Consider the following 27,803-nt stretch of genomic DNA (forward strand, 5'->3'; position numbering starts at 1 on the left):
GAGGCTGAGATGGAATTACAGTATCTTGAATAGCATGTTTTGTTAGCAAGACTGCAATTAGGATTGAAGGATTTCATGAACTTTATGGGATTTCTTTTCTTTATGGTTCTAAAGTGCTTTAAAATGGTTGAGTATAAGGTGCAATATAAAGTTACAATATTCATGGAAACCTGCTTAGCTATTTGAAAATTTTTTTTGACTTCTAGGTGATTATGTATTATCTTGTTTGCTTTCCAGGCATTCAAATCTATGGAATATTATTAATGATGTAATACTGATTTCTACTATATATCAGTATTTATGCAGATAATATCAGTGGCTGTGTGAAATTTTGTTTGCTAAAAGTGAAGTAGAAACCTAGGGCTAGTGCCCAGATGTTTGAACATCCACAGGCAGTTGAAAATTCATTTTTTACAGCAGTCTACATCTGTCTGCATATTTTCGCAACTGAAATGTCAAACTGAGATCTAAATAAAGGTACAGATAACTTGAAGTTGAAGTTACTTTAGGTTACAATTTCTGCAGTCAAAAGCCTTCTACTATGAATTCTGAAAAAATAGTTTATAGAACAAGCTTCAATATTACAATACGAAAACTGGTTGACCTTTCATACAGTTTTTAGAAAGGAGCTTGTTCTACTACAATTTCTGAGAATACGTAGCTCTTTGGGGAGACTGTTTCCTAGTGCAGGCTTTTTTCTGTTACCTCTTATTATCCAGTGTGCATCAAAACATTCAGTTTGGATGAATTTCTCTTTAATTTCTCTTTAATATTCTTCTCTGTTCTCAGTGTACTTCTAAATCTATAATAACACGTCTATGTTGTGATATTCTTCCCTTCCAGAACTTTAATCAAAATAAATACTAAACAGTTTGCCCTGTGGTAAGGAAGCATTGCACTAGAAATAACTGTTCACGTGTGCAGTTGGATTTCTATTTGCAATCTTATAACAAGAATTTTAAAGCATGACTAACTAACTTTCAGTGCCTAAGTTTGTTATAGTTTTTCTCTTTACCGATGGAAATTTACTAGGTGTGGGAGCATGATACAATTTTGACTGTCATACATTGCTCATGGCTTAATTTTTGTAGTAAAGAAGAGTAATCACTTTTGGGTTTGTCCAGGACATGTATCTGTTTTTCTAGCCAGTAAAGGAAATAATTTTGCTTCTGTAGTTGTCTGCTCTAGGTGTTCTTCAGAAAACAACAACAAAAAACTAGAAGAAGTTAAAAAGAGGTTAATGCATAATAAATTATTTTACCTAACTTCTTTATTGTGAAAACATAATTCTAATTCTAATAAACACTTTATTTCTGAGAAAAGATGTCCACAACCACACAGAAGGAAGGAGCATAACTGACTGCATTCTGTAACAGAAGCTAGAGACACTATTCTTTCTGTTGTTGCAGCATTTATTAATACCTTCTCTTTTTTTTCCCCCCCACTACCTACTCTGCATCATGAAGTTGGAATGGGGAAAACAGGAGGAAGTGAGCACGATATGGGGAGCTTACAGAGTACATATTTGTCCTTTAAGTTTATGGGGGTCTTTGCATTTTTTGCCTTTTTTTCCCCAAAGTTACATTTACCCTTCAACAGTAGTGTGTCTATAGCTTTATTCATGGGAGCATATTACATCTGTAGAAAAGTTACTATTGACAATCCTGTATCTGGTCTAGGAGGTCAAAAAGGCAAGTTCCTGATGTGTTCCTTAGTCAAACTGGTAAAAACATTCCAATCACAGAGCATAACATCATTGTTCTCCAGCCATTTAAGTTCATCCAGATCATTCTGTCTTTGAAGTGGTTGTTCCAAAGGTGGGATACCATCTGAGTATGCTGAGGTGGCTTTACATGTATTTTCCTGTCTAAAGTGTATCCAGAGAATCTCATGAATTTCCTAATGCTAATTTCCCACCCCCCAGGTTCAGTCCCTGATGGTATTCACTCTGTTTGACTTCAGCATTATGTAAAATTCCTCAAGTTTATTTTCTGCTACTTGAGTTCTGTTTAATGGAAATTACAGCTTGTAAGTTTCCCTGTTAATAATTAAAGAGGGTATTCTATTGGTAGCTAATGCAGCTGTCGTGACTGACAGTACAGCAGCACCTCTGAGCAAGATAAATATATGTTATTGGGATCCACAGATTACATGAATAATGAGAAGGTATCCAGATAAGTAAAAGTTACTGAATTTAGTTTTAGTAGTATTATTTTGTGTTGTGAGCTTGTCGGTTGAAAAACACACCTCCCAAAGTGAATTTATGATTTATATTGACCACTACTTTAAGACTTTCATTCTTGCACTAAAATAACTCTTGAAGCCTTTTCTACCTTTATTATTAGAGAATAATTTCATCACAAATTATGGAAGTATGTGTAATAGTAGATTTGAAAGAAAATTGTTCACCCATGTTCTGAAAAGTAAGTCAGCTGGTACCAGTGGTGTGACTTCTATATCTGTTTTCTCACACCCAAATTGCTGATTCTGATTGCTGAAACTGAAGTTTAACAATTGACCTCTAAAACTGAGCAGAAACATTCCTACAGGAATCAGTCAACCTGATTACCTTGAGAAATAAAACTAGCAGAAACCAGCATGTGATATTCACTGCTAAGTTAGAAACTTGGAAACTGAAATGTATCCCTTTGGTTTTTACCAGATGATCTAGGTGAATCCACAAGTCTTAATAGTTAACTGTAAATTGTTCTGGCAACATTACTTAAAAAAAAAAAAAAAACACTATCATTTTTGCCAAAACTTCAGTAAATCATTCCAGCAAAATGAGGAACTGGAAGTGTATCACACAAGTGATGTCTCTTCACTAACATCCTGAAGAATATCAGATCAAATTAAATTTTATTCTTTTCCTGAAATCACTTCATGGACCCAATTGTAAAAGATTATAGGAAGTTCCTATATGAAGAAGTGTAACAAAGCGAGAACTTGGAGAAGTTTCAAGGAAAGTGCTTGCAGTGTCCTTACTACTTTGCTTACTGCTTTCAGTTGTTGTTATGGTGGAGTCAGAGTACTGAATGAACTCAGCGGGCTCATGGTATAACTTATGTCCATTCCTTTGAGATCTGTTTCTCAGCCTCAGAACTCTTTGATCATGTTAACTCTTCAGTTAAAGGGCTTTCTGAAGGATCAGGCAGATGGCAAAATAACAAGAAACTGGAAGCTGTCCCAGTCTGCTTTGCCTTCGGTACTGCAAACAGTGTCTATTTTAGCCAAGCTTATGAGGGCCAGCATGTGCACAAACAAAACTCTCCATGCACAGATCTCAAGAAGATGTACCTAATCCGTCATGCTTCTTTGAAGCACAAGTGAAATCCAGTTAGATGTCAGAAAGATGGTGATATGGGAAAAGACAACATAGAAGTCTCTTCAGCCTCATTTTCTCAGAATAGCTTTTTTCCTACAAATTTCCTCCAGATCCTGACATGTTAACTACTTCAGTTGAAGACAGACACAAGCAAAGGGTGTGTCTTGCCATCCTAAAGTGGGTGTACAAGTAAATAGGAGGAATTGCATCCCCTTAGTGCCTGTTATTCCTTCAGAAATATAACCTCAAATTTGAGGAAGCACTAAGTAGTGGGTGAGATTTCTTGAGCAGCTGTATAAACAGTCAGTCTGCTCTTTAAAAGGTATAAGACCCTATTTTAAACATAAACAGTATTAAAATGAGTGGTGGCCTTTTAATAATCAGGAAATGAAGAAAATATGTAGTAAAATATATTTACTTCATCTTACTTTCAGTAAATTGTATATTATGCACATATTAGAGGAAATGTGGATATGTTTTGTAATACACTTCTGTAGAGACTTAAATTTTTTCCAAAGTCCATAATCTCTTCTATCATGACAAGAAGACTCTTTGTTTTGCTCTACTCAGTCATTTAATTACACAGCATGAGTGTAGTCTATGACAGAAAAAAAATCCTTCAATTTAATGCATGGTGGTAGGGGAAAATAGATAAAAACATCTAGAGCAAATATGTGTTGAGAAATATTGGCATTTATTTATGTACTTGTTTCTTAAGGTCTTTGAAGTTTGCCAAGCACCTGGTTGCTTTTCTAAGACAGCCAAGTTATTGTGATTGCAAAATTACTTTGCGTTTTTTGCAAAATGTTTAATCTTTCAAGCTTTAGGGTGATTCTGTACAAAAAGCAAAATTCTTGGGACTATTACTTCCTAATCCTGCTGGAATATTTTATATTGTGGATGTATGTAGCTGTTGGCAAATCTGAATCTGCTGTTCAATAGAAGAGAATTCTGAAGTTCAACAAAGTAATAAAAAAAAAAAACCTTCATCTTGGGAAACAGTCTGTTTCTAAATTTTGAAATGTACCCAACTACCTATTGCATGCTGAGTTGCTTTGCGTTATTCTTTACATATGTCTGCTTAATGATATCTTGTTGAACTTTTCTGCTAGGTTACAAAAACTGACCAGTCTTTTTACTTATTACCTTGGTTTGATCCTATATACATCTGCTTTATTCCAGAGAACCTTTCATCATTCTCTCAGGAGGCTTGTCATATGACACTGTAGGAAGAAGACCCTGTTTAACAGTTATGCATGGGAAAAGTACTGCTGTGCTAGAAATGGATTACTCTATCGTTGATTTTCTAACCCTCTGCGAAACGCCGTATCCTAATGGTAGGCTTTGTAAAGATTTTTCTCTGTATTTTGACCTCGTTTCTCTGGAGTTTTATCCCATCAGAATATTTCTTACTATTGTCTTTGTTTTATCTCTGGGGATCAGACTGCAGCAGCAGCAACATCTGTTACTCCTGTTGTCTGGGGTCTGTTTTTTTCCCAAAGCATCGTAATAGAAGAGTTCATAATAAAATCTTATTTTGTTTCTAGAAGAATGCTGATTGCTGGTTGCATGTTTTCCTTTTTTTAACCCCAAAAGCATGTGCAGACAAAAAGTAGCATCACAATTTTATGCTGTTATTGCAGCAGATGTGTTCATCAATATTTATTAGTGCACATGAGACCTTTCCAGTCAATGCTAAATCTTGATTAGCATTTGTGTAGTACTCTTAACTTTAGTGACTTTCGTATTAATTCCAATAGTCACACAAAATTCTTCACTAACTTGTAATCTCTCTGTCGCAGAAGGGGATTTCTTTATCATAGAGTAGGTAGTTGTCCCACATTAGTGCTATTTTTTCTGATTCCGGTGTTTTTAGCTGTCAACTTCCATCAGAGCATATAGAACTGTTTAGCTCAGAATTTGAGAATTTGTCGTTCTGAAAGACAGCAAGCTAAACTTTGAAAACTTCCGTTTTATTTATTTTATATAAATAAGAGGAAAATTTGGGATTGGGGGAATGTTATTGTTCAGTAATTGGTACTTTCAGAATCATGCTTATACAAGTTCATCTGCATGTTCCTTTTCATGTTATGTGAGCTGTTCAAATGGTTCTAGCAAATTGAAAAAGAATTGAGGACATTTAGCTAAAGGAGTGTGGCTTTTCCAAACTTAAAGTATTCAGAGGAGTGAGTGCATAAATACCTTCAGAAACTGTGTGACATCTAAATTGCTTTTCTACTCTTGACTAATCAAGTGCAAGGACTGATTGAGTGCTGTGCATCCAGAGTATGATGTTTACCTATAACTTATCTTTTTTTTTGCTTTTAGACTTTCAGGAACCGTATGCTGTAGTCGTTCTTTTAGAAAAGGACTTAGTGCTGATTGACCTTGCACAAAATGGGTAAGAGTCTTGTATAGTCTTTTTAATGGTTGCTTGCAGTAGTCAGCACGTTGTTCTGATCTTTAGCTGCTTAATCCACCATACTGCCTCCCCGCCTAAAACATAACATTTTGAATATTTGGTATAAGTTTTATTTGGTAGACTATAATACCTTTTGAAAGCAGCTTTTCTCAAGTTAACATGTAGTAGATGGGTACAGTATATGCAACTTTTTCCAAAGTTGACTGACAGAAATTACTAACAGGTCACTTGTGCTTTTTAATTATCAGTTTATTTTAGAGTCAACTAGAGCTCAGTTGGCGAAATACTGCACAAAATTTTAGGGAAGGGAGCAGGTGTAACAGGTGTTCTGAGAGGTTGGGTAATTTTGGCTGACAATGAGTGTGGTTGTCATCATATAAAAACAAATATTTGTTAATATTATTGCCGAATTGAAAAGTTTTAAGTATTGGTTAGAAGTAACTCAGTACAGATGTAATAACTACCATGTACACACACACACACACACAAATTTGTGTATATACACAAAATTAGAATGGTAACATATTCCCTCGTTCCTTAGTGTGGTAAGAGGTTGCTTAAAAGTAGTATCTCATTACAGTTTTCACAACTAAAACTTGCCCGTGCATCTTGAAACTTGTATTACTTTGCCCATGGAACAATCTGTACGCTGTGGTGGGTCTTGCAATCAGAGGTTTCAAAATCATTATAGGCAACAATCACCAACTATTAATGGATTAGTAGCAAGGGAACTTGACAGATAAGATCTTTGATGTTCCTGATTAAAAGTAATGAACCATGTGAAGAACATCCATCTATGGCAGAACAAAAGCTTGTAAATAAGTATCCTCAAAGTCTGTGGTAATACCTTAGACAATAAAGGATCTGTGAAATTTGGAAGAAGGTCAAGTTTAATCCTAATATTTGAAATTGGTTTAGTTCACAACTTTAATGGGAATGGAAACTACTGAGCAGTTTCATTTAGATTTTCTATGTGGCCATTTTTTACATTGCCATATGCTGAAGCCAAAATTTGTTTCTGATTAAACCCATGGCATTAAGCTTCATAGATTCATAAAACAAGTTTAATGGGCTTGAAATAAAATGCGTTTTACAAGTCTTTTTTTCTTAAGTGAAGTAGTTGGCAGTGGCTGAAATCTAAAGATAATTCTTGTTCCGTTTCATGTTAAAGTAATAATAATCTTCAGTAGCTATGTTGTTTAGAAGACCTATATGGTCTTTGTTTCACTTGCAGTGTATTAATTCTTTTGCACCTGGAAAAAGCAATAAAATGCACAGATGCATGCATAGATGCTACAGGATTTTTCCTTTTGCCCTATGCTGTCATATGGGTTTAACATCTTGTTAAAATTAAGCCTCTTTCATTCAGTTTTTAGAAGATTTTTAGCTTCATGGATAGCTTTATGTACAATTATTTGTATGCATAAAGTTTTCATCTGTTTTTGCTAATTTTTCCTTTAAATGGGTTGAAAAGCTGTTTTCGATTCACACACAAAAAAAAGCATAGTATTAATTTAACTGAAGAGAAATGTCCTTTGAGCACAGATACATATACCTGAATATTGACTTTTTTTCCACATTAAGGCTCATGAACATTTTGAAAATGAGACTGTAAAGAACAGCAGTGTTGTAAAAATATTCTAGGAACAGTACAAACTTCAGGTTCTGTCTAGAGATCTACAGAATCTGGATAGTGTACTCGATGAGAAGTGAAGTTTCATAATATATTCATTCATAACCTAATTTTGTATGCATTTATTTTCTTTTGTACAAAAAGAACCCAAACAGTCTTCAGTGTTTCACTTGTTCTGGATTTAAAATAAATTGTTTTTGCCTAGATTAAGTCTTCCACTTTCATCCCTTAAAGGTACCCTATATTTGAGAATCCTTATCCTTTGACAATACATGAGTCTCCAGTTACCTGTTGTGAATATTTTGCTGATTGTCCTGTGGACCTCATACCTGCACTCTATTCAGTTGGTGCTCGACAGAAACGTCAAGGTTACAGTAAGAAGGTAAAACATGTAGTACATAAGTGTTATTTGAAAATACTGAAAATCAACTGCTCTAAACAGTGTAAGCATGGCCATGCTATGACTAAAGCTCCACCTGACTGATTATTCTGTCTTTGGCTAGTAGCAGATGTCTAGAGAGGACATAGCATGTGTCATGCCTGTAGTTACGCTTTCCTGATGTGATTCAATTGATTGCCACATCACTGGAAGCTAAGGGTCTTCTTGGAGCATGGGTGTCATCCATAGACCTTGTTGACTTTTCTTTGCTGTAGACATATCTAGTAACTTTTTGAACTTGCGAAATACTGGAATCTGCGTTACCTGTAATAATTTCAGTGGCTTAACTCTGCGCTGTATCTTATTTTCTTCCTTGGTGTATTTGTTCCTGCATTCAAATTCATTTACTATATTGCCAAATTTGATCCTGTATTGTATTGATTAATCTTCTAGGAATGGCCTATCAGTGGAGGCAACTGGGGTTTGATTACTCAGAGCTATCCAGAGATAATAATTACGGGGTAAGTGACACCACAGTGTAGTAATAACTTGCTTAGCTGGTTGAGTAGAACTGAGAATATTTTGATCGTTTATAGAAAAAAAAATGTTCCATGAGTGGTTTAATCATTTAAGAAATTAAGTTCACTAGACAAGATATTTGCATAATCTTGACAAGAAAGTAAAATGTGGAAGAGAAGGTAGGAATAGTATGAAAGCAAGTGTTTTACAGGGATTATTATTATGTGTTGTTATGATTGTCTATCTATACATCCTGGAATTTTTCCTTTATTCTTAACTTTTGGAAAATACTTGAACTGTGTTTTAAAGCATAGGAAGTCCATTAAATTGTTATTGATTTTCAGTTCTCAAAGGGAAGCCAAGTTTTTCTTTTAAAAATAAATAACCAAATACTTAAATCTGTTCATTTTGATCTTTTTTTAAACAGGTCCTTCTAACTCTACTGTAAGCAGTATAAATGAAATTTAATTTATAACCATGCAGTGCATCACTGAAAGTGAGAGTACCAGTAAAATATTTTTTAGAACAGCTCATTAGCCCTGATGAGGATTACTGTCACTTCATACTAAATGTTACAGAGACTTTGAGAGATGGTCCTGAAAAGTCTAGTCCTCTGACTATGATTTAAGGATAAAAACAGACTAGAAAACTCATTTATGCTGAAATACGGAATATACTGAAATACACTGAATACTCTGAAAGTTAATTTAGGCGTTTACTTTACGAGTGTCACTCTAAATAATGGTCGTCATTTTAAGAAACAACGCATGGTAAGATATGCCAAACTGCTTATGAGAAATGTAGGTAACTCAAAACAGTTTAAAATGGTAAATTAGTACAGTGGAATTTCAGTGAGTTAACCTCCAAATGTTTTTTAATCCTTTTTGTCTAAATAAGTGGGGCATGCGTTTGTAAATGGTTTACCATAAGTTGTTAAAAAACAAAATGTCATTACAAATACTAATAAAAATGTCGTCAGTCATATCTTTAATCAGTTAGTAGCAAAGAGGTCTAATGCTCCAACTAACCTTTTTATGATCTTATTAATTTTTAATATTTCATAGGCATGCTGATGGGTCAATCAAGTTTTGGGATGCCTCAGCAAGTAAGTGTTTTCAGTAGAGAACTTTCTTCTATTCAGCAGGAGTTTTCTAAACTTAATGATTTCTCTAATGGAATGCAATTACAAACTAGTCATTCTTATATTTCCTGCTTTATGTACAGTCATCAACTCCATATGAAATTTTGATTTAAAATTAAATAAAACTAACATGATTTTTTTTAGTTAAGTTTTCACTTTTTTTTTTAACCACCTCAGTGAAAATCATAGAATCATATGGCTTGGGTCAGGAGGACTTTAAAGATCATCTAGTTTCAAGCCCCTGACCTGGGCAGGGATGCCATCCGCTAGATCAGGTTGTTCATGCTCATGTCAAGCTCTTTGTCCACCAGAACCCCCCAAGTCTTTTTCCACGTGGCTGCCCACAGTAAATTCTTCTCCCAGTCTGTACTCATGTCTGGGATTGCCCCAACCCAGGTACAGCAACCTGTCCTAGTAGTTCAAGGTTCAGCTGGAAAATAAGTTTTTTGATTGTTTTTTAAATTTCAGAAGTAGCTTATTGACCATACAGATGAATGCCAGGCAAATGCATCCCTTTTTAGTACTCAGTACTTACTTTAGTAATTGAATTTCAGTAAATTATTTCAGTCTAAAATTAGAGTTGTTTTTATATAATATCAGCACCCTGGAACTCAGAGTATCTAAAAATGAGAATTGGAACCAGTAGTAATTTGTGTTAGTAAAATGATCTACACATTTGTGAATAAAGGCAGGAGAGTAGTAAAATTCTTTGTAGCACTGAACAAACCATTTTACATTTTTAAAGGGTCAATTGCCTCTGATGGTCTACGCAGCTAACAGTGAGAAATGCAGTAAGAGTTCAAATTAGAATGGACTACATTGAGTTAGATGTTTTAAATCATCTAGTTCTGACTAAACTTACTCTTAGGGCTTTATAGCTGTCTGAAATAATCTTAGAATCATTATCAGTTGTCTTTGAAAACTTGTGGAAGACTGGTGAGGCTCCAAAATGCTAAGGAGTGTGTGGGTTGGAACAGATGCAACATATATGTTTAAAAACTGGGAGGAGGAGTATTGGGAGTATTATAGATCTTTAATTTGTTTCGAGTGGGGGTGGAACCTGGAAGAAAGAAAAACAGATTGATTCTCTGTGGTTAAAAATATTATTCAGCATAGATCTGTAAAAAGTCGCTCCTGTTAAAGCCATTTAGTTTCATTTTAATAACAGATTAATAAGCCTGTTAAAGTGGAAACTACGGATATCCTGTGTCTTAATTTTAAACCTTTTCCAAATTTCTCCAAGACCACAGCCCTATAGATGTAATAGGGCAATGTGAGTCGGGTGAAGCTACTGAAATACAGAAGAGCAGAAAGGATAGGTTAGGTTTTCATAGGGATATGATTATTACTGATGTCAAGGGTTTGGATGACTGACCAGAGACTTCCTATGAAGTTTGAAAGCAACACTAGGACAGTTGCAAGAATATTGGAAGAAAGAATTAGAATTATAATTGAGGTTAATATTACTAATTGTTGAATAGCATGAGACCATTTATTTGAATATAGGTTCAAGGCTATACACTCAGAACTTAGTCTAGAAAAAAAAATGGAGTTCTGTGGGAGTGCAGTGTCAGCACAAAAAAAAAAACATTACAATGAATAAATGGCAATATCTGTAAAACCAAGATGAAGTTACTCTTTCACAGTTTTAAACTGTGGTAAGACTTCACTAGAACAGTTCTGGTGTATCAACTATCAAGAAAAATACAGATTGATCAGAGGGCAGTGTTTTTGAAAAATTGAAGGAATTGAGGCTGTTAAGTTTGAGAACACAGGTAAGAGGACATGGATTTGAAATACTGTAAGGAGAAAGGGAAGGAACTTCACTTTGTGTGCCATAGGCTTAAGTTGTGGTGTGGTAAATATAACTAGTTCTTACCCATATAAAGAGAACCCGAAGTGTTGTTAAACATGAGAAACTCTGACAGCAGTTTGTAACTTAAGCTTAACATATATATCTATAGATGGGAAAAGTTTTTGATACTAACTGATCCTGCATTGGGCAAGTGGTGCACTGCATGGGCGGTATCAACACAGTTACTGATTTTTTCTGCTCTGCTGTGTTTTACTGAACACATTGACTGTCTCTATCAAGAAACGTTTCTAAATTAGAAAAAATATCGAGAAAAATATTTGCTTAAATGGGTACTAATTTTTATTTCTCTTGGTTTGTTCCTAGTAACGCTGCAAGTACTCTATAAGCTCAAAACAGCTAAAGTATTTGAAAAATCGCGGAATAAGGATGATAGGCCAAACACGGATATAGTAGATGAAGATCCGTATGCTATTCAGATCATCTCATGGTGTCCAGAAAGTAGAATGCTGTGCATAGCTGGAGTTTCTGCACATGTCATTATTTACAGGTTCAGCAAGCAGGAAGTGACAACAGAAGTCATTCCGGTAATTCATATAACTTTATAGGATATGGCTATAATAAGATTTTTGCAGCAATTCAGTTTTTAATTTTGTTAGTAAAATGGACAAAAAAGATCACCTCAAAACTGGGAGGGCTTTTTCATGGAAGAAAAGTAATAAATTATGAAATTCAGCAGAAATAAAAATTACACAGCAAGATTTTGTTTTTCATTGCCTTTTTCAGATTTTGCTACCGATAATAGTTCTTTGCTCTATCAAACCAAAGTGTGGATCAAAACGTGGTTGAATCAGAGATATATTTTAAACGGAAGTGGATGAGATATGGAGTCAAAGAATTTTCAAATCTTTTAGTTGATACCTTTTTTTTTTGCTTGATTACTAATAATTACCATTTTTCTTGGTAAAAATTCTGCCGTATGCAGAACTAGAAGGGAAGAACTGTGCCATACATGCCCAAAGGTCTGTTAAGGAGTTTGCTGTTATTGATTCGATATAATGACAAGTTGTAGAAGACTTGAGAAGGCTAGTACAAGAGATTGAGAAATCTTTTTTGTTAAATTAGACACATGCAACTTTGCTTATCTGGATGTATGATCAGAAAGCGAACTTGAAGCTGGTGAGTTATCAATGTTCTGAATAAAGCATTAGTGGTGATACAGTTCTTATTCTTTCCACTTCAGACAAGTCTTATTAAAGGAGATGAGGCATGTTTGTTTTTTTTCTTCTAGAGTTTAGTCATGTACAAGTACATTCCCTTCTAAAGGAATAGTATTTTCTAATGGATTTTTAGAAATAAGCAAGTAGCAAGCTGATTCTTTACTAGGAATGCTTTAAAGTTTACTGTATAGTTATTTGTCTGAATTAAGTTCTGCTTTGCAGATGAGAATAAGATATTGGAAAACTTTCTTTAAACTATGCTACAATTAATACTAATATTGTTGCAGACCCAACAGAAGAAAATCTGAAATCACGATGAGCTTCTGTTCTTTAAAATGTATAGTCTAGATTGATACAACATTAAACATTGAATTAAGTTCTGTATGTATAGTGCTACTGAATGGGTATGTCAGTCAAGCTGTTCGCCTTCCTTTGGCTCTTTTTAGTTTCAGCATTCCCACACTCCATAAAATAAACTTTCATCATAACTGAGAGTATTACATGCACAGAATGACAATTAAATGGGTCTTGTATTCAGTATTTCCTTTTATTGTCATTATTGAGCAGGAAACTTGTAAATGGTGAGAAATAAGTTAGATTTTCAGGTTTTTGTAATCAAATGTTCAATCTCAAGTAGCTAGTATTACTCTATTTCTGAAGACCGTGTGCTTATGTTGTGATATTTAATAAGCAACTGTTACCTTTAAAAAGATGAAAAAGTCCTGGATGTCACTTTTAGTACTAGTAATTTTGGTTGCACTTCATTTAATTCATGTATTTTTTTTGAAAGACAGGATTTACAGATTGTTGTTGTTGTTTTTAACTTTGTTGCAGATGCTGGAAGTACGTCTGTTGTATGAAATAAATGATATTGAATCTCCAGATGGTGAGCAGGTGCCACCTTTACCAACTCCTGGCACAGGTTCCAATCCTCAATCCATTGTTCCCCAGTCTCATCCTTCAACTAGTAGTAGTTCATCTGATGGACTTCGCGATAATGTCCCATGTTTAAAGTAAGTGTATTCTGTTATGCTTTTGAGTGTGAAACAAGAATATTTATATGCTGATAATATATCTACTTGGAAATTCTTACAGAAATGTTACTGTCAGTGAAACTCATTTGTTACAGCAACATTCTGCAAATATCTGAAAGTTAAATTCCGTTTCAATAAATTTATTCCAATCTTAATTTCTTTAAATGTCCTAATTCCAGTTGATATTAATAATAATAATCAGAAAATAATTTTGTGACTCTGCTGGTTGTTTTGGGAAACTTTGGCACAGGTGTTAGTATAGTTATAGATGTTCATGCTTTAGAACAAACATTTTAAATAAAAATGTTTAAATTGCTAAGTTTGTTCATCAGCATGCAGACAATGTTTCCAAGAGCGTCAATTCCCCAACGCCTCCCCACCCCTCAAGCTTTTCCTGTGTCTACCATCACAGTCATTTTACCTGGCTTTGAATTTTTTTCCGTATTGTCAGTTTCTTGTTTGTGTTTGTCTAATACCTTGTGCTTCTGTTTTCCTTTTCCATATGCTTCTTCTATCCACATGCCTCACTCTCCCACACTCTCCCATCCTCTAAACCAGAGTTCTTTTAGAAACTCAGAAAAGAGTTAGTACCACCTTCCTTTTAGGCACTGGTCAAGTCAATACAGCATGCTAATGCTGTTCTTTTTCTGAAGAAGAGAGAAATGAAGTGTATGTGATCATTACTCAATTCATTTTCAACACAATAATGAATCAACAGGGCTTTTAAAAGACTGAATGACCAGTTCTAATGTAGTTTTCTGTTTTTTGTTGATTTTCTTTGCAGCTTTCCAAACTTTCAAAAGTCCAGTGTAATACAGAATTCAGTGAATTCTGAGCCTATAAGGAAAAAAATGAGATTTTAGAGTCTCAAAAAGATATATTTTGTTTACTTTGCAGAGTTAAAAATTCTCCTCTTAAGCAGTCTCCAGGTTACCAAATTGAGCTAGTTATCCAACTAGTGTGGGTGAGTGGAGAACCTCCTCAGCAGATAACCAGCTTAGCAGTCAATTCAGCGTACGGCCTGTAAGTATATTCTATGCAATTTTGTTTTTCATTATTTTGTTAATGTGGCAGCTATTAAAAATTAAGTCAATGTGTTCACATGACTTGCACAGCAACACTAGATGCAATCAGTTTCCTGTGCTTAAATTTTGTGGGTTATGGCAGTTCCTGATGATGCTAACATCAGAAACAAAACAGTATCATTCTTCCTTGTGTTTGCACTGTAGAGCTAAATGTCAGTTAAGCCTCTGTCAGATAGGTTGGCACATACAATGACAGTGATCTACTCTACTCAATGTCACATCTTTATACAAAAGAACACAAACAATGCTGCATTCTAAAATTATAATTAATACATATTCTTAATTTAGGGCATTTTTTTAAAAATAGTAATAATAATATAAGAAAAAATTAGGAAGTCTTAAAATTCTGAATAGCAAAAAATACCAAAATAAAATTATACCTATATTTGATTATCATTATCTTCCCTTCCACTTATCTTTTTCCAGAGTAGTTTTTGGAAACTGTAATGGTATTGCCATGGTTGATTACCTGCAGAAGACAGTGCTCTTGAATCTTGGCACTATTGAACTGTATGGCTCCAATGATCCTTATCGTAGGGAGCCGCGATCTCCCCGAAAAACTCGGCAGCCATCTGGGGGTGAGTTATCCAGCACTTATTTTAACCAGCTACGTCTGAGTTTATCTGGGCTAACAGTGTCTATTCTTTGAATACAAGTATGCTTTTGCTGTTATGGTTTCATCCTTTCTTCTTGATCGTCACTATTGCAGGTTCGTTACTTTTTCCTTCAAAAACAATACTCAATAAAACAATACTCAGTAATGCTTGATATCATTGCTTATGTTTTTAGTGTGATGTTATTTTTTAAAAAACAGATGGAAACGCATGTTCTGTGTGTATAGATACAAGTTACAGTCAGTAAATTTATGCATTTAACTTAATAGCATGGCTTGAAGTCTTAGTATCTTCTGCTAAGCCTAGTATCCACATCACATGCATGTATAAACCTATTAATATTAGCAGATAGTCACTGTATCTGTGAAGATCACTTTGCATCCTATTTTAACCTTTGTTTAAAAAGGTCCATGATAATCTAAAGCATGTTATAATATTGTACATGCTCTTATATTAGTTTCAGAGGAAGCCTTTGATATAAATGAACCAATTAAACTTCCCAATCCAAATGAGTAAAATAGAAGCTTTATTGAAAAATGAACTTTGTTTTAAAAGTATACCTAAGAAGGGTGCTTCTTTGCAGCTGAGGAGGAAAATGACCTTCCAGTCAAAATTCCAAACTTTTTATTGCCAAAATTAAAAGTTAGAATTTTAAGATTTTCTCCTCCTTGTTATTTAGTGGATACTTTTAAGCTAATTTGGAAAGCAGCTAAAGACAGGGCTATCAACAAAGTCACTGCTGCCCCCAATTGATTATCATTTGATGGGAAATTATTGATGTTCAAAAAACTTCTTCATGCTCTAGGGTTGGTTGGTTTATTTTAAGTGATCCAGAATAACGTTCAAGTAACATGTTATCCAAGTGAAAATGGATGCTCCAGGAAATTTTAGTAAAACATTGGTTTGAGAAAGATGTAGTTACCACCAGTCAGCTTACTTCAACTGAGGAAGCTGCTTTAAAAAGCATTAGCATAAAGCAGAACATAAGCAGTTCTTAGGCTGTGTCAGATAAGCTATACTTTAAGTATAAATTTAAAAATATATATATTTTTGAGAAAGAAATAACTTTGCTGCTTCACTGTGTTAATTGCTCTTGGTAGTAAAGGGCTTAACTTCTGCCTCATGCATTTATGTATTAACTGCATTTTTAGTGTTAAAAATTACTTGCCTTTTATTATTTTAATGTTCAGCATAACTCTGAGTTAACACTGTGGCTAAGACGTTCATGAATTGAGTCTTTCTTGCTCATGAATATAACTTACATGAAATCATATAATTTTTCATCTTACATTTTAATACTAATGATCTGCATGGCAAGAGCGTTTTCTAAATCTGGTTATACAAGTTGTTCAGCTGGCTTTTCTATCTCAAATGTACTGTTAGTGTCTCCGTCTTTCCTTTTCTCATTGCTGCATAAAGGTATGCTGACTGTGGCTTCTTGCATGTGCGGCCTTTCTAACTTATATTCAGAGTCTGTGAAAAAGCTTCGCACCTCTTATATAAGTAAGTCATCTCATGGCAATAAAATATTTTTGAACATCTGAACCTGCTTTTTTTACTTGCTGTTTACTCACCACAAATATTTTTTGTTATTCCATTTTAAGTAATTGTTTTAGTTTTAGAAACTGATTTTAATCCATCATACATCTATCATTTCTTGTTCATGGCATCATTGAAAGAAACTGGAAGGAAAAAAGCAACCATGATAGTCTATGTACTGGCAGGAGAGAGGAGGAAAGCAAGAACCTGTCTCATAAGTTATTGATGTCTATAGACTAAAGATCTAGCTCACCAAATCCAGTGGTCCTCTGAGGCTAGAACCTTCCCTTGCTTGGTCCCCATCCTGGCTCAAAAAGCTTCAGAACTGGTGTAAGATGATGACAATTCTTATTTACTTATTAACATTGTAGCTGTGATTTGTGGATTACAAGTGAAAGCTTCCTACTACAAAGATGTTGCTTGTAGGGTTTAAAAGTTGAGGTGTTGGTGCATTGCACAGCCCTCTAGGGGGCTGATGGTAACCCATCAAAACTATGAGTTACTCTCAGGACTTATTCCAGCAGTCACAGCATCCAAGAATTCAGAAAATATAAAGCAGATTTTAAAAGCATAACGTTTTTCATTTCCCTAGTATGCCAGTTTTCTCCAGCCCTTGGGCAGAGGTGTGTGATCTGACCACCTTATAACAGGTGTGTAGAATAAAACAAAACCCAAGGAACAGTGACTGGGGTGGGTGAAGGCATACTTGAGACTGTGGTCTAGTTTTGTTAGTTTCTCTGTGATTTTTCCCAAAGAGGAAAAAAAAAATGCATTTCAGAGGTGATAGGCTCAATAGCCAAATATTACTTCCTTTATGGTCTTCCATCATCTGCTGCCGAGGAAGAGTTAGGCATGAAAGGAATGTTTCCACCTTGAGATGATACAGAACTGAAAGCTGGGATCTGCTGCTCCTTTGACATTGTGAAGGGAAACAAAAGATGGGCGGAAGTTCCAGAACTACCTTCTGAAGCCAGCAGTTGAAAAGCTGAGTTTACCTGGAATATTTAATAGGTTAGAATAGGTTTTGTAAGAGTTGGTTTCTTAACCAGGTAGTTGATCCTGCCTTCCTTCACCATCCTTTCCAAATCTTGATTAGCTAGAGCTACAAGCTCACTTTCTGTAAAGACTGAAATTAATTTCTTTAGAGTTATTTAACATTTCTAATGATTTCTAGTTATTTCTAGTTCTTTCTGTTATCCAGACTTTGGTAGCTTAGAAATAATTATTGCTGTATATGTTTACATAACTCTGTTAAGCTAAAGCATAATTATTTGCTGTATTAATAGGATTGGAGCTATATGAACTAGTCTTTGGGGTTTTGCATTCTCCAGTTCTTGAATGTTAATATTGGTGTTTAGTGCCTTCAAAAATGCAAGGAACTTACATGTACTTGTTTGTATTTCAAGACTGCATTCATTGAATTCTTTTATTTCTATCTTTAAAGCATTTCTGTTTTAATACATCTGAAGATTTTTATGCATAAGATTTTTTCAACTGCTGTACAGTTCTAATAACCTTCAGAGATTACTAGTACTGAGTTTGTAAATCTTCCTAGTAAAAGTGTTTGCGTGCTTAATGTGGATATTTTAGAGAAACTTGAGTGTATTTCTCATTCTTTGAGACAACAGCATTAGAAAGTAATCATACTAACCTATGTAGGCATTCAGACAAATTCTTAACTAGTTGCGTGAAGTTCAGGTTCAGACAATGTGACAAAGCAGCATATTGCTACTGTCCATAGTATTCAAGATCAGCAAAACCAAAGATTCAATGATTTCATGATAGAGGGGAGTGGAAAAAAATATTCTGTTATTCAGCCATTTCCACAGATTTTGACCAAAGCAAGAAGCGTTGGTCCTTCCTCACTAAGAACACTGCTATTTTGTATGTTCCAGTGTAAATTGTAAGCAGATGGTATATTAAATAGACATTTATAACTTATTAAATTGCATGTTCTGAGTTAATCAGTTGAAAATTCAAAAAGACTTTCTTAAAAAAAAAATCATAGACTAAGAGTTATGTATTTTCTAAAACATGAGTAGAAATGCAAGATTTTTCCTTCACTTGCGATGCAAGAATATGATGTATGTTTCTGTCATCTTTTTACTCGGAAAAGAATTTCAGGGTCGCATCTTAAAGCAACATCTATTTAGAGTCAAGGTACTCTACGCTAGCTTGACTGTGAACTGACATTTCAGACTAGTTCTACAGGTACAAACTAGTCTGTATCTATGGTTGGGAATGTGTTTTGGAATTTCAGTGAATCTTACCAGGTATTTTACTCACGTTTTAGGTGACGGTTGATAGTTTGTGAAGCATGCAGTATGTGTTTTGTGACGGCCTGCTAGACAACGTCTACAGGTGCTTGTCATGGATAAAAACAAAGTCAACCTTCATTTTTAACTCGTGATTGTGGAAGAAAAAAAAATAGCTTTGGCTGTATGCTGAAAAGCACAATGTATGTGAGAAAAATTTTTACAGGGTGATGAAAAATCTATTCATGGTGGTTGTTAACACTGTTTTGAGATCTTTGCTTGATATACATATTCCTAAATATGACAGGAGAATAGATCCAGTAAGAAGACAGCCCGTACTGGTACCAAATACCAAACACTTCAAAATTTTATGACTACACAAAAGAACTACAAACAGCAGTTGTTGCTTGCTTAGTTCCATAATTTTGAGTTCAAAGAAGACACCAACCTTAACTCTTTCAAAGCTTATTATTGGTGGGAGTTGCAAGGGTTTGTGATTTTTCAACGAGTACAATATACTAGAAATATATTTAAGTTTTATATATTTCTATAACATTTTTATATGTTTTACCAGAGGTAGTTCAGGATTATTCAGACGAAATAGAAGCAGTTTTTGCTTGCATGTGACTACTCTTTGATTACACATCAAAAAGTCTTTTTTTTTAATGTAACCAACAAGGATTTCAGAACTGGAGTTGAATCAAACCAGAAGAAAGTACAGGGGTTGGTTGTTCTAGTCATTTACCCATCCTCTTTCTCCTTGAACTGAATCTGGACCTGAACTTATTTTGAATTTTTAAACCTAGGCTTAAACTAAACCAGACCAACATCAATTGTGGCTAAGCCAAATACAGAACTGAAATCATACAGTTTGATTATAGTGTTTTTTTTCACTGTCTCAGGTCAATTATTTTTAATTCTAATTGTCATGTTTATTATTTTAATTGTATTTTTTTAATTAGGCAGGTTTTCAGTAAAGTTGTTGTTTCTTCTGTGATAAATCTGCCTGAAGCTTATGCACAAAATCATCCAACATCTTATGAAGCATAATATATCAGTTAAATTTGGTTGTAGTTCAAGGGAGCTTTTGATACAGCATAATGTTTTTTCTATCTTTAGTAAGTTATATGACTTTGATTGATTTTGGAGTTTATTTCAAATTTCCTGCTACTAGACTTCAGAAAGAAGCTAAGAGCTCGTTAAGAAGGTCACTTTTCCATATATTTGTGTTTTAGTCAGGTTGCAGTTCTGAAATAGAAGGCTTTGGATCAATTGGTTTAGAAATTCACAGCAAGTTGCACGTATGTTGTAAGCCTGAAACCAGAGAAATTTTCCTGAATTTACTGCGCGCACGAGTTATATCAGGGTACCTTGGGTTATAAGGCAGACAGACCTTCATAGTTCATAGGCTCAGCTCATCTTCATTACTCTGTTCATTGTAACAACTAATACGTAAAATTAATTTTTATGTACCTGTCCCTTCCTCCTATCTGTCAAATAATAGCAGTGTTGGCTATGCTTAGATTTCCAAGGTTTATGTGCCACAATGATGGTCATAATGCACACTTACTCTTTAGTGGGATAAATCTTACCTAATACATAAAATTGGCATATAGCTTCATGACAGGAGACTATTTTGAGGTCTTCTGTTGGATCAATTGGTATGTGTTATTCATTAAGATGTATATTAATCAAATTTAACTTAAATACTTATTACAGAGGAAGCAAGTGTGTAGGTATATGACTTTATTCTTGTCTAAAGTCTATTCCAGTCGGATTTCACTTTTCAGAGGAAACTAGTGTGAGAAATTCAATTCATCCTCTGAAGATAAAGAATTAAAATATTTGTGAGGAGAGAGGATGTTAAATTCCTGAACTGCATCTTTGGATTTATATAGTTTGGCTCCCTAAGGAGCATGATTTAGAAACATGACTATTTCTAAAAGCACAGGATGGGTATGTCCTTCCAGTATTGCTGCTGTGAGGATTTACTTCATATTTGGTCAAAGAGTGCTGCTTCCAGTGATGAACCAGTCTACATAATATGATACTGTGTTGTCTGTTGTTGTTACATGTCAGAATTGAAACTGTGCTTTGATCTGGAGTAATGAGCTCATATTTATGCGTGTTGTAATAGAGCTTCATGTACAACAGGTATGTGTAGCATCTGAGTGACAGTGTGAGCACAGCACTGTGTCTAAGCTAACAGATTTATAGATGGCAGACACCCGAAGGCCTTGGGTAGTGTGTTTTAAAGTGAAGTGTTGCAATTCAGACTGAAGGCCAGCAAACCTCCTGGGTATTTCTTTGTCATGCTTGCAAGAAGTGTTTCCCCTCATACCTAAGGACTGTGTTCATTTTCAAATCCCACTCAGCAACTCTGGCAAAGTTTTTGCTGGATTACCAAAAAAGAAAGTGGGAAGTGGCAAGAATAAACAGTCAGTGATGAAAGAAAATTAAAATGTTAAAATGGTATTTGTGCGTGAAGCTGGCTTTTCAACTGTTAGTACCAGAAGAGTCCACCTCAAAGATTCAGGACACCTAAAACTTCATTATAGAAGATGTTAATTGGTTTGATAAACTATGTTTGGCTGCTCCTGACATATTTTTTGTTCTTCTATTGATGATATAGGCTGCCCAGTGAAAGCATTCTGTGAGGCATGTGCTTTCCACCAGCTGAAAGAGTAGGGTCAGAGAATCCTTCTGGGTGTTAGCTAGTACAGCTGTTAATAAGCACATCTTAGGCTTAAAAGCTCCTTTTCTTCCCAAAAAGGAGACTTCAATCCCCCCCATTCTAATCTAAAAGCTTCCCCATATAGTAACCAAGTGCAGTGTTTATTTGGTTGTCTGTTCCCAGCACCAAAAATTCATGTTTCTTTCTTAAAGAAACCAGATCAGGATCTGTCTTTATATTTTTGAGGGACATCTGCTCTTACCAAGGCCGTATTCTCAGAATGGTAACTACATGCTTTTAATATGTGAAAAGGGAGCTCTGAATTTTCAGAGATCTTAATGAGAAAGGTCATTAATTGTAAGCTGATTTTGATCACTCTTACTTGTGATTAGCAGAGCTATTGATTTATGAATTTATAACATGTGGTCTGCTCAGGCCATCTTGGAGAGATAACATGCTGAAATTTATCTGTAAATGTATCCCAGACATCATTCTTTAAATATACATAAATTAAATATATATTGTCCACCCATGCTACTGTCTAAAACTTATTTTGCTTTTTTGGGAGAGCAGCTTGTGGATTTTTAAGAAAACTTATTACACAACCCTGTGTAGTACAAAACATTTATAGTCTCAAGTGTGTTTAAAACTGGGCAGTGTTGCTAGCAATTTATTATCAAAAAGGAAAAGGGCAAAATTCCTTGTATATTCCTAGTTAATGCTGTGGAATAATCTTTAGGACGTTAATGAGGTAACTTCCATCTTTAGCATCTGATAATGAACTCCTATGCTTTGTTTCCTTCATTGGAATGTAAGGAATGAGCTTTAGATGCTAACATAGTAGTTATTCAAATGGTCAGAGTTGACAATATAATTTAGTGAAATCCCTTCATAAAAGGAAGAATGCTTTTTTAAGCACCCTAATACCTTAAATTCAGTAAATGACATAATCTTCCAGCAAAACTCCATATTGAACTTCACAGTACAAAAGTAAATACAAAGCTCATCACTTTAACAGATGGAAAGCAAATAGTGAAAGAACTCAGTGGTTTCACATATACTCTGAATGTGGTTGTAGTCTTAGAGATCCTCTTTCATGTGACTTTCTTTAACAATTACATTTTTTAGGATTTTTTTCAAAATATAAATGTGTACTTAACATATATCTATATCATGTAATTAAGTGTTCAGATAAGTGTCGTGCTTAAAAGATAGTACTTTGCACTGAAATCTAATGAGTAGGATGAAGTGAATAGCTTTGCAATCACTGCAGCTAATGTCCAAATTTTAAAAAGTGCAATATGTAACAAATTCTACCACAAACAGCTGGTTTGTATTTAATATAAAATTCCTAACTGTAATGGAAGAAAGGATGAAATAGCAGCCATGTTCACTATACATTGTTTTTGTGTTCCAGCAGGTCTTTGTGATATTAATGAAGGTACAATGGTGCCAGAAGATCGCTGCAAATCACCTACTTCAGGTAATCATCGCTTTCTCTAACTTTCAGCTTCTTATTTCCACAGAAGATGGCATGCTTTAAATCAACACATACTTGTTAAGTAATTATATAAAACCTGTGTAACTTGTGAGAAGTTCTGAAAAATTTTGCTGTGTTGCTCCACTGTATTTTTAAAGCAAAGTTTATTTAACAGATGCAATAAAAAAAGTCATAAAGATGAGTGAAGAGAGATACAATGTGCAATATTTGTGTTTCAGGGAGCCTACTAAGCTGCACAATGGAATTCTGAAACACTGATAAGAGGTGTATGAATTCCTGTAATAGTTCAGGTATCTGGTGTTTCAGTTCTCAGAAGTGGTTTAAAAAAAAAAGTTCGCAAAAGGAGCTAGTTTACTTTTGCTTCCACAAATTATCATTTTCCTTTGGAATCAGAGGTCTTCAGAAGCTGTCATCCTTATGAAGTACGATTTCCTTGCTTAAAAAAAAAAGGGGGGGGATAGATATTCAGTTGCTATTACTGTATTTGAATATTCTAAAGGAAAGCTTCAGCAATATGTTATACAACTTAAAAATTTTCAATGTTGGCTCACTGAGGCTGTAGATATGTGAATATTAAATAGTATGTGTCAGGATATAGTATTAGAAATGAATATTTCACATAGTAGGTAAAAAAAGAAGTCACATCTTCAGCATTACTCTTGACAAAACTTTTGAAGAAGTAATGGCACTTCATCTATTTCATTGAAAGCTCTACTCCAAATTAGAGTAAAGGTCAAAGTTGCAGGTTTACACAAATAGCTAATCTAATGTAGCTAGTATACTTACAATGTCATGCAAACTGGTAATCAATATATGGGTCTAAGGATAGATTCCTTTTCTACTGTAGCCTGTGAGCCATGTGAGGAATGAACGAAGTGAGCCATGAAGGAAGCTGTTTAAAACTGAAACGCAGTAGATTAAACCTCTTGTTATCATCTGCCCCATCTCCATTGAAAAACTTACTATTTTTGCAAAAATGTTTACAGGGAACAAATAATGAGTTGTAACTCTGCAATCTTTTTTCTCTCTTGCTCCAGCGTCACTCAAATGTCAGCCCAAATGACTTCCAACTTGTATAGCTAAAGCTTAAAATACTAAGTTGAATTAGAGGCTTTTTTCATAATGTTGATGTTGAAGTGGTATAAAACTCAAATCACCATTTCCACTAACAGTGCAATGGAAGTACTAGGGTAAGAATCAAGGTTTATATGGAAAAATCTTAAATTTAACAATCTGCCTACCCTCCCTCCCTCATGTCTGGGTTGTGTTAGCTGGAGTAGATTAAAATATAACGTAGTTCAGATACATATATATATATATTATTTTAAGAGAATCAAATAAGGGGACAACTTAGAATAGACAGATTTAAATGTCCTGAAAGGAAACAAAATTAGAGGGAAAATCTTAACCATAGAGTGATAGATGTAACTTTTAATTTATAAATTGACTGTCTGAGAAGACTTCAGAAGTTATCTTACAATAAAATGAACAGAATAAAACCTAGAATTTTGGAGAGCTGAATATTCTGTGAAAAGAGTATATGATATCTTAGGTACACATGCAGTACTAAAGAGAAATAATTCTAAATACCAAAAATACTGAATAGAGAAAAGAGGGAGCTGAGAAGCCACAGCTGCAAGCCCTGTAAAGTAGATTCTCGAAGTGGTAAGTTTAGACGCTGTCCTGCTTCCCTCTGTTCTGTCCTCTCCTCCCAGTTTTTTGTGAATGAGAAAGTTCATGGCAGGCTTCTCCAGTTTTCTTTTGAGAAAGGTACTTGTAACTAGGGAGGGAGGCAAATGGGCAGTCACCTCACTGATAAGAAATCTTTTTGTGATGTTTGTATGTTCCGGGGAAGGCCAGCCCTTATGGATATGAGAAGAACTGCAGTTTTTTAGGTTTGGTTTCTAAGTTTTACACCTTTTGTGGGCAAGATCACAACACTGGAAAGTAGTCCTCTTTTAGTCATGTGAAAATAACGTGCTGTTTCCAGAGAGATAAGAGAGGACATTTTGGAGAAAGTGTTGCACAGTATTGGTGAACTTGAGGTGCAGGACGGAGGCCAAATTTAAATGGAGTTTTTCCAAAATAGTCTGGCTAGTGAAGAAGGAAATATACTAGCACAAAAAGTTTAACTACCTTTAATTTTGGAGGGGTGGATTGACAATTTAGTATGTTACTGGCTTTGACTGTTAACGATATGACCTGTAAAACAAACCAGTCAGTTTGGGTTGAAGTCTGTATTTGCTCAAGTGATCTAGATTTTCCACCTCTTCCACATTTCAGTCCCCAAGTGAAGAGATGTGGAAGCTAACTTCCATTTGATTTGCTCCAGTGGGTGATTATACAGTTTAGAGGACTGTGAAAGGGGCCACCTGCAAGTTAGGAGTGTATCCTACAGTTTTAATAAGAGAACTATAGAAAACCTGGGGGGGGGGGGGGAAGGAGACAGATGGTAACTCTGTCTCCTGCTTTTTTTTTTCCCCCCAGAAATTAGGAGGTGATAGACTGAGGGCATTCATCTGACCATAAAATAAATGTATAGCATTGTAAACCTTCATAATTTTGTATTCACAAAGGTCAAAATGTTTGCATTCCATTCTTATTTTTACACTTGCACAAAATAAAATCCAGTGAAATTTTCTATTTTCAGTTGAACTGTGTTTTAATCTTACGTCAATAGGAGGCTTCAAGTAGTGGCCTGTAGACACCACTACTGTTTTTTCAGTATTAAGAATTCTGAAAAATCCTAGGTGACAACATTGGCTTTGAGCTGTTGGTGGAATAATTGAGGAACTGGGGCCAAACAATGATATATTGCATCGGAAAAAAACAGATTTTCAAAACTTCTTAGTTTATTGTTACTACTGTGTTCTGTGAATTGTAATTTGGGTTAATTTTTTGTCTGGAAGCATGATTAGGACAGCAATACAGTTATTCAGTGTTAAACACTTTATTCAGTGAGAGAAATATTTCTAACAAATAAACTTGCGGCACTGTGCAACATAAAACCTGAATTATAATTTTTGTCGTTAACGTCAATATGGCAGAATTCCTGTCCCAACAAAATAATTTGCAATCCATAGTATCTAGTACAGCTACCAGCTACCAGAGAATACCACTATCAGTATTTTATATTTTAATAAATCTTTTTATCTACCTTAAACTGAAAATTTTATTAATACATTGGTTTTGTGTCAAAATTAAATGTATATCAATTTCATTCTGTCTTCACTCATAGGTTCTGGTTCACCAAATTCTGATGATGATCAAAAAATGAATAATTTTATAGAAAAGGGTACAGTATTTTTCTTTTCTAAAGTCTTTTTTCCGGTTCATTCTTTGATACATAGATTGACCTTTTTTTATTAATATATTATTTACAGTGAAGACCAAAAGCAGAATGTTTTCCAGGATGGTAGCCAATGACATAGGTAGGAACTAGAAAGAAAATGTTCTCTTCCTAATCCAGTGCCTTACTCTATGCAACACTAACTCAGCAGCAAAAAAATAAATAAAATTTTAAAAAATGCATACTTAGTTGTTTTTCATTCTTTATTCTAATTGGTAATTCTGTGGGCTGCTTCTGTACTAAATACACTGGGCACAATTTAAAAAAAATCAAGGATACTGGTGGCTTAAATTACTCTTGCAAATGCACTTCTCTGTTTTCTGGATGGGTGGAATTCTAATCTGTACTAAGAGTTCAGTCTATGCAATTCACAACATTATTCCACTATTTTTGCAAAGGTACGCTCCCTTTGAGAACATGTGGCTGATTAAATTTTTTTGTGCATTACATTCATAACCACGTGGTCAGATTTCCATATTACAGTGGTCAAGGTGGAGGTGGTATCATGTTTTGATTTAATCACATGGAAAAGGACTTTTAGTCATATATATATATATATGACCAAATATTTGATCATAAATATATATATATATATATATTATATACACCCCATTACTGGTCCAGAATGTATTTACTTTTTCTGCATCTAACAGTGACACAATATCCTTCCAAATCCATCCAGACTTAGCTTAAAAATTTGGCAACAAACTGCCTTGGAATATGTTGTATGTGGGTTATAGATTGAACCCTTTTGTGATTGGAATGAAAATTAACTCTGCTTGTAACACTTGAGTCATTAAATGAAGTCCAGGGGCTGGGTGATTTGATTTTGGGAAAGGGCTCTTCTTGCATGGGATATGGCTACTTTCATTTCAGAATCTGTTAATGTTTCATTATGTTTTCTGTTGTTACATTAGTATATCATTGCAAGAAGGCTTAATTTTCTCTCTTTTGTGAGGTCAAAAAACTGAAACTATTTTGTGTAGTGAAGTTGCTTGCTGAAGTACTACTTCATAGGTTATGTTGAACCATAAGGTCAGGTGATGGATGTTTCTTTTTCACTATTCTGTTTGATTTGCTGTTTGACAACTTAACTTTTAATCCTAAACCACAAATCCACAATTCAGTAATCGAGAAGAACTGTTAATATGAAAATATGACTATGGTGAAGGTTCCTTTTGGAATCTGAAGCATAACATGAGGAAGAGCAAGAAATGTCCCCTTTGCTCAGTACTATCACAACTGCAGCGATAACAGGTTAGGGAAGATGAGCTCAGAGACAGTGGAAGCCTAAGCACAA

General features: G+C 34.6%; 1 protein-coding gene across 9 annotated transcripts in view; it reads left to right on the forward strand.

Moving 5' to 3' along the window:
• STXBP5 (syntaxin binding protein 5) overlaps nucleotides 1-27,803 on the forward strand; it is a 113,894-nt gene that overhangs the window by 61,539 nt on the left and 24,552 nt on the right. For 3 of the 9 annotated variants that reach the window (XM_066994176.1, XM_048067774.2, XM_066994177.1), the window contains 12 exons: nucleotides 4,508-4,662; nucleotides 5,654-5,726; nucleotides 7,615-7,762; nucleotides 8,213-8,280; nucleotides 9,343-9,383; nucleotides 11,599-11,819; nucleotides 13,287-13,465; nucleotides 14,384-14,509; nucleotides 14,998-15,149; nucleotides 23,071-23,136; nucleotides 26,393-26,449; nucleotides 26,538-26,585. In XM_066994176.1, coding sequence (XP_066850277.1) covers nucleotides 4,508-4,662; nucleotides 5,654-5,726; nucleotides 7,615-7,762; nucleotides 8,213-8,280; nucleotides 9,343-9,383; nucleotides 11,599-11,819; nucleotides 13,287-13,465; nucleotides 14,384-14,509; nucleotides 14,998-15,149; nucleotides 23,071-23,136; nucleotides 26,393-26,449; nucleotides 26,538-26,585 — 1,334 coding nt within the window. Of the gene's footprint in view, nucleotides 1-4,507; nucleotides 4,663-5,653; nucleotides 5,727-7,614; nucleotides 7,763-8,212; nucleotides 8,281-9,342; nucleotides 9,384-11,598; nucleotides 11,820-13,286; nucleotides 13,466-14,383; nucleotides 14,510-14,997; nucleotides 15,150-16,604; nucleotides 16,689-23,070; nucleotides 23,137-26,392; nucleotides 26,450-26,537; nucleotides 26,586-27,803 lie in introns of all 9 variants that reach the window. The other 6 variants (XM_048067778.2, XM_048067780.2, XM_048067779.2 and 3 more) reach the window with 4 other exon arrangements.

This window comes from Anser cygnoides, chromosome 3 (genome assembly GCF_040182565.1).
Source record: "Anser cygnoides isolate HZ-2024a breed goose chromosome 3, Taihu_goose_T2T_genome, whole genome shotgun sequence".
Lineage (NCBI taxonomy): Eukaryota > Metazoa > Chordata > Aves > Anseriformes > Anatidae > Anser > Anser cygnoides.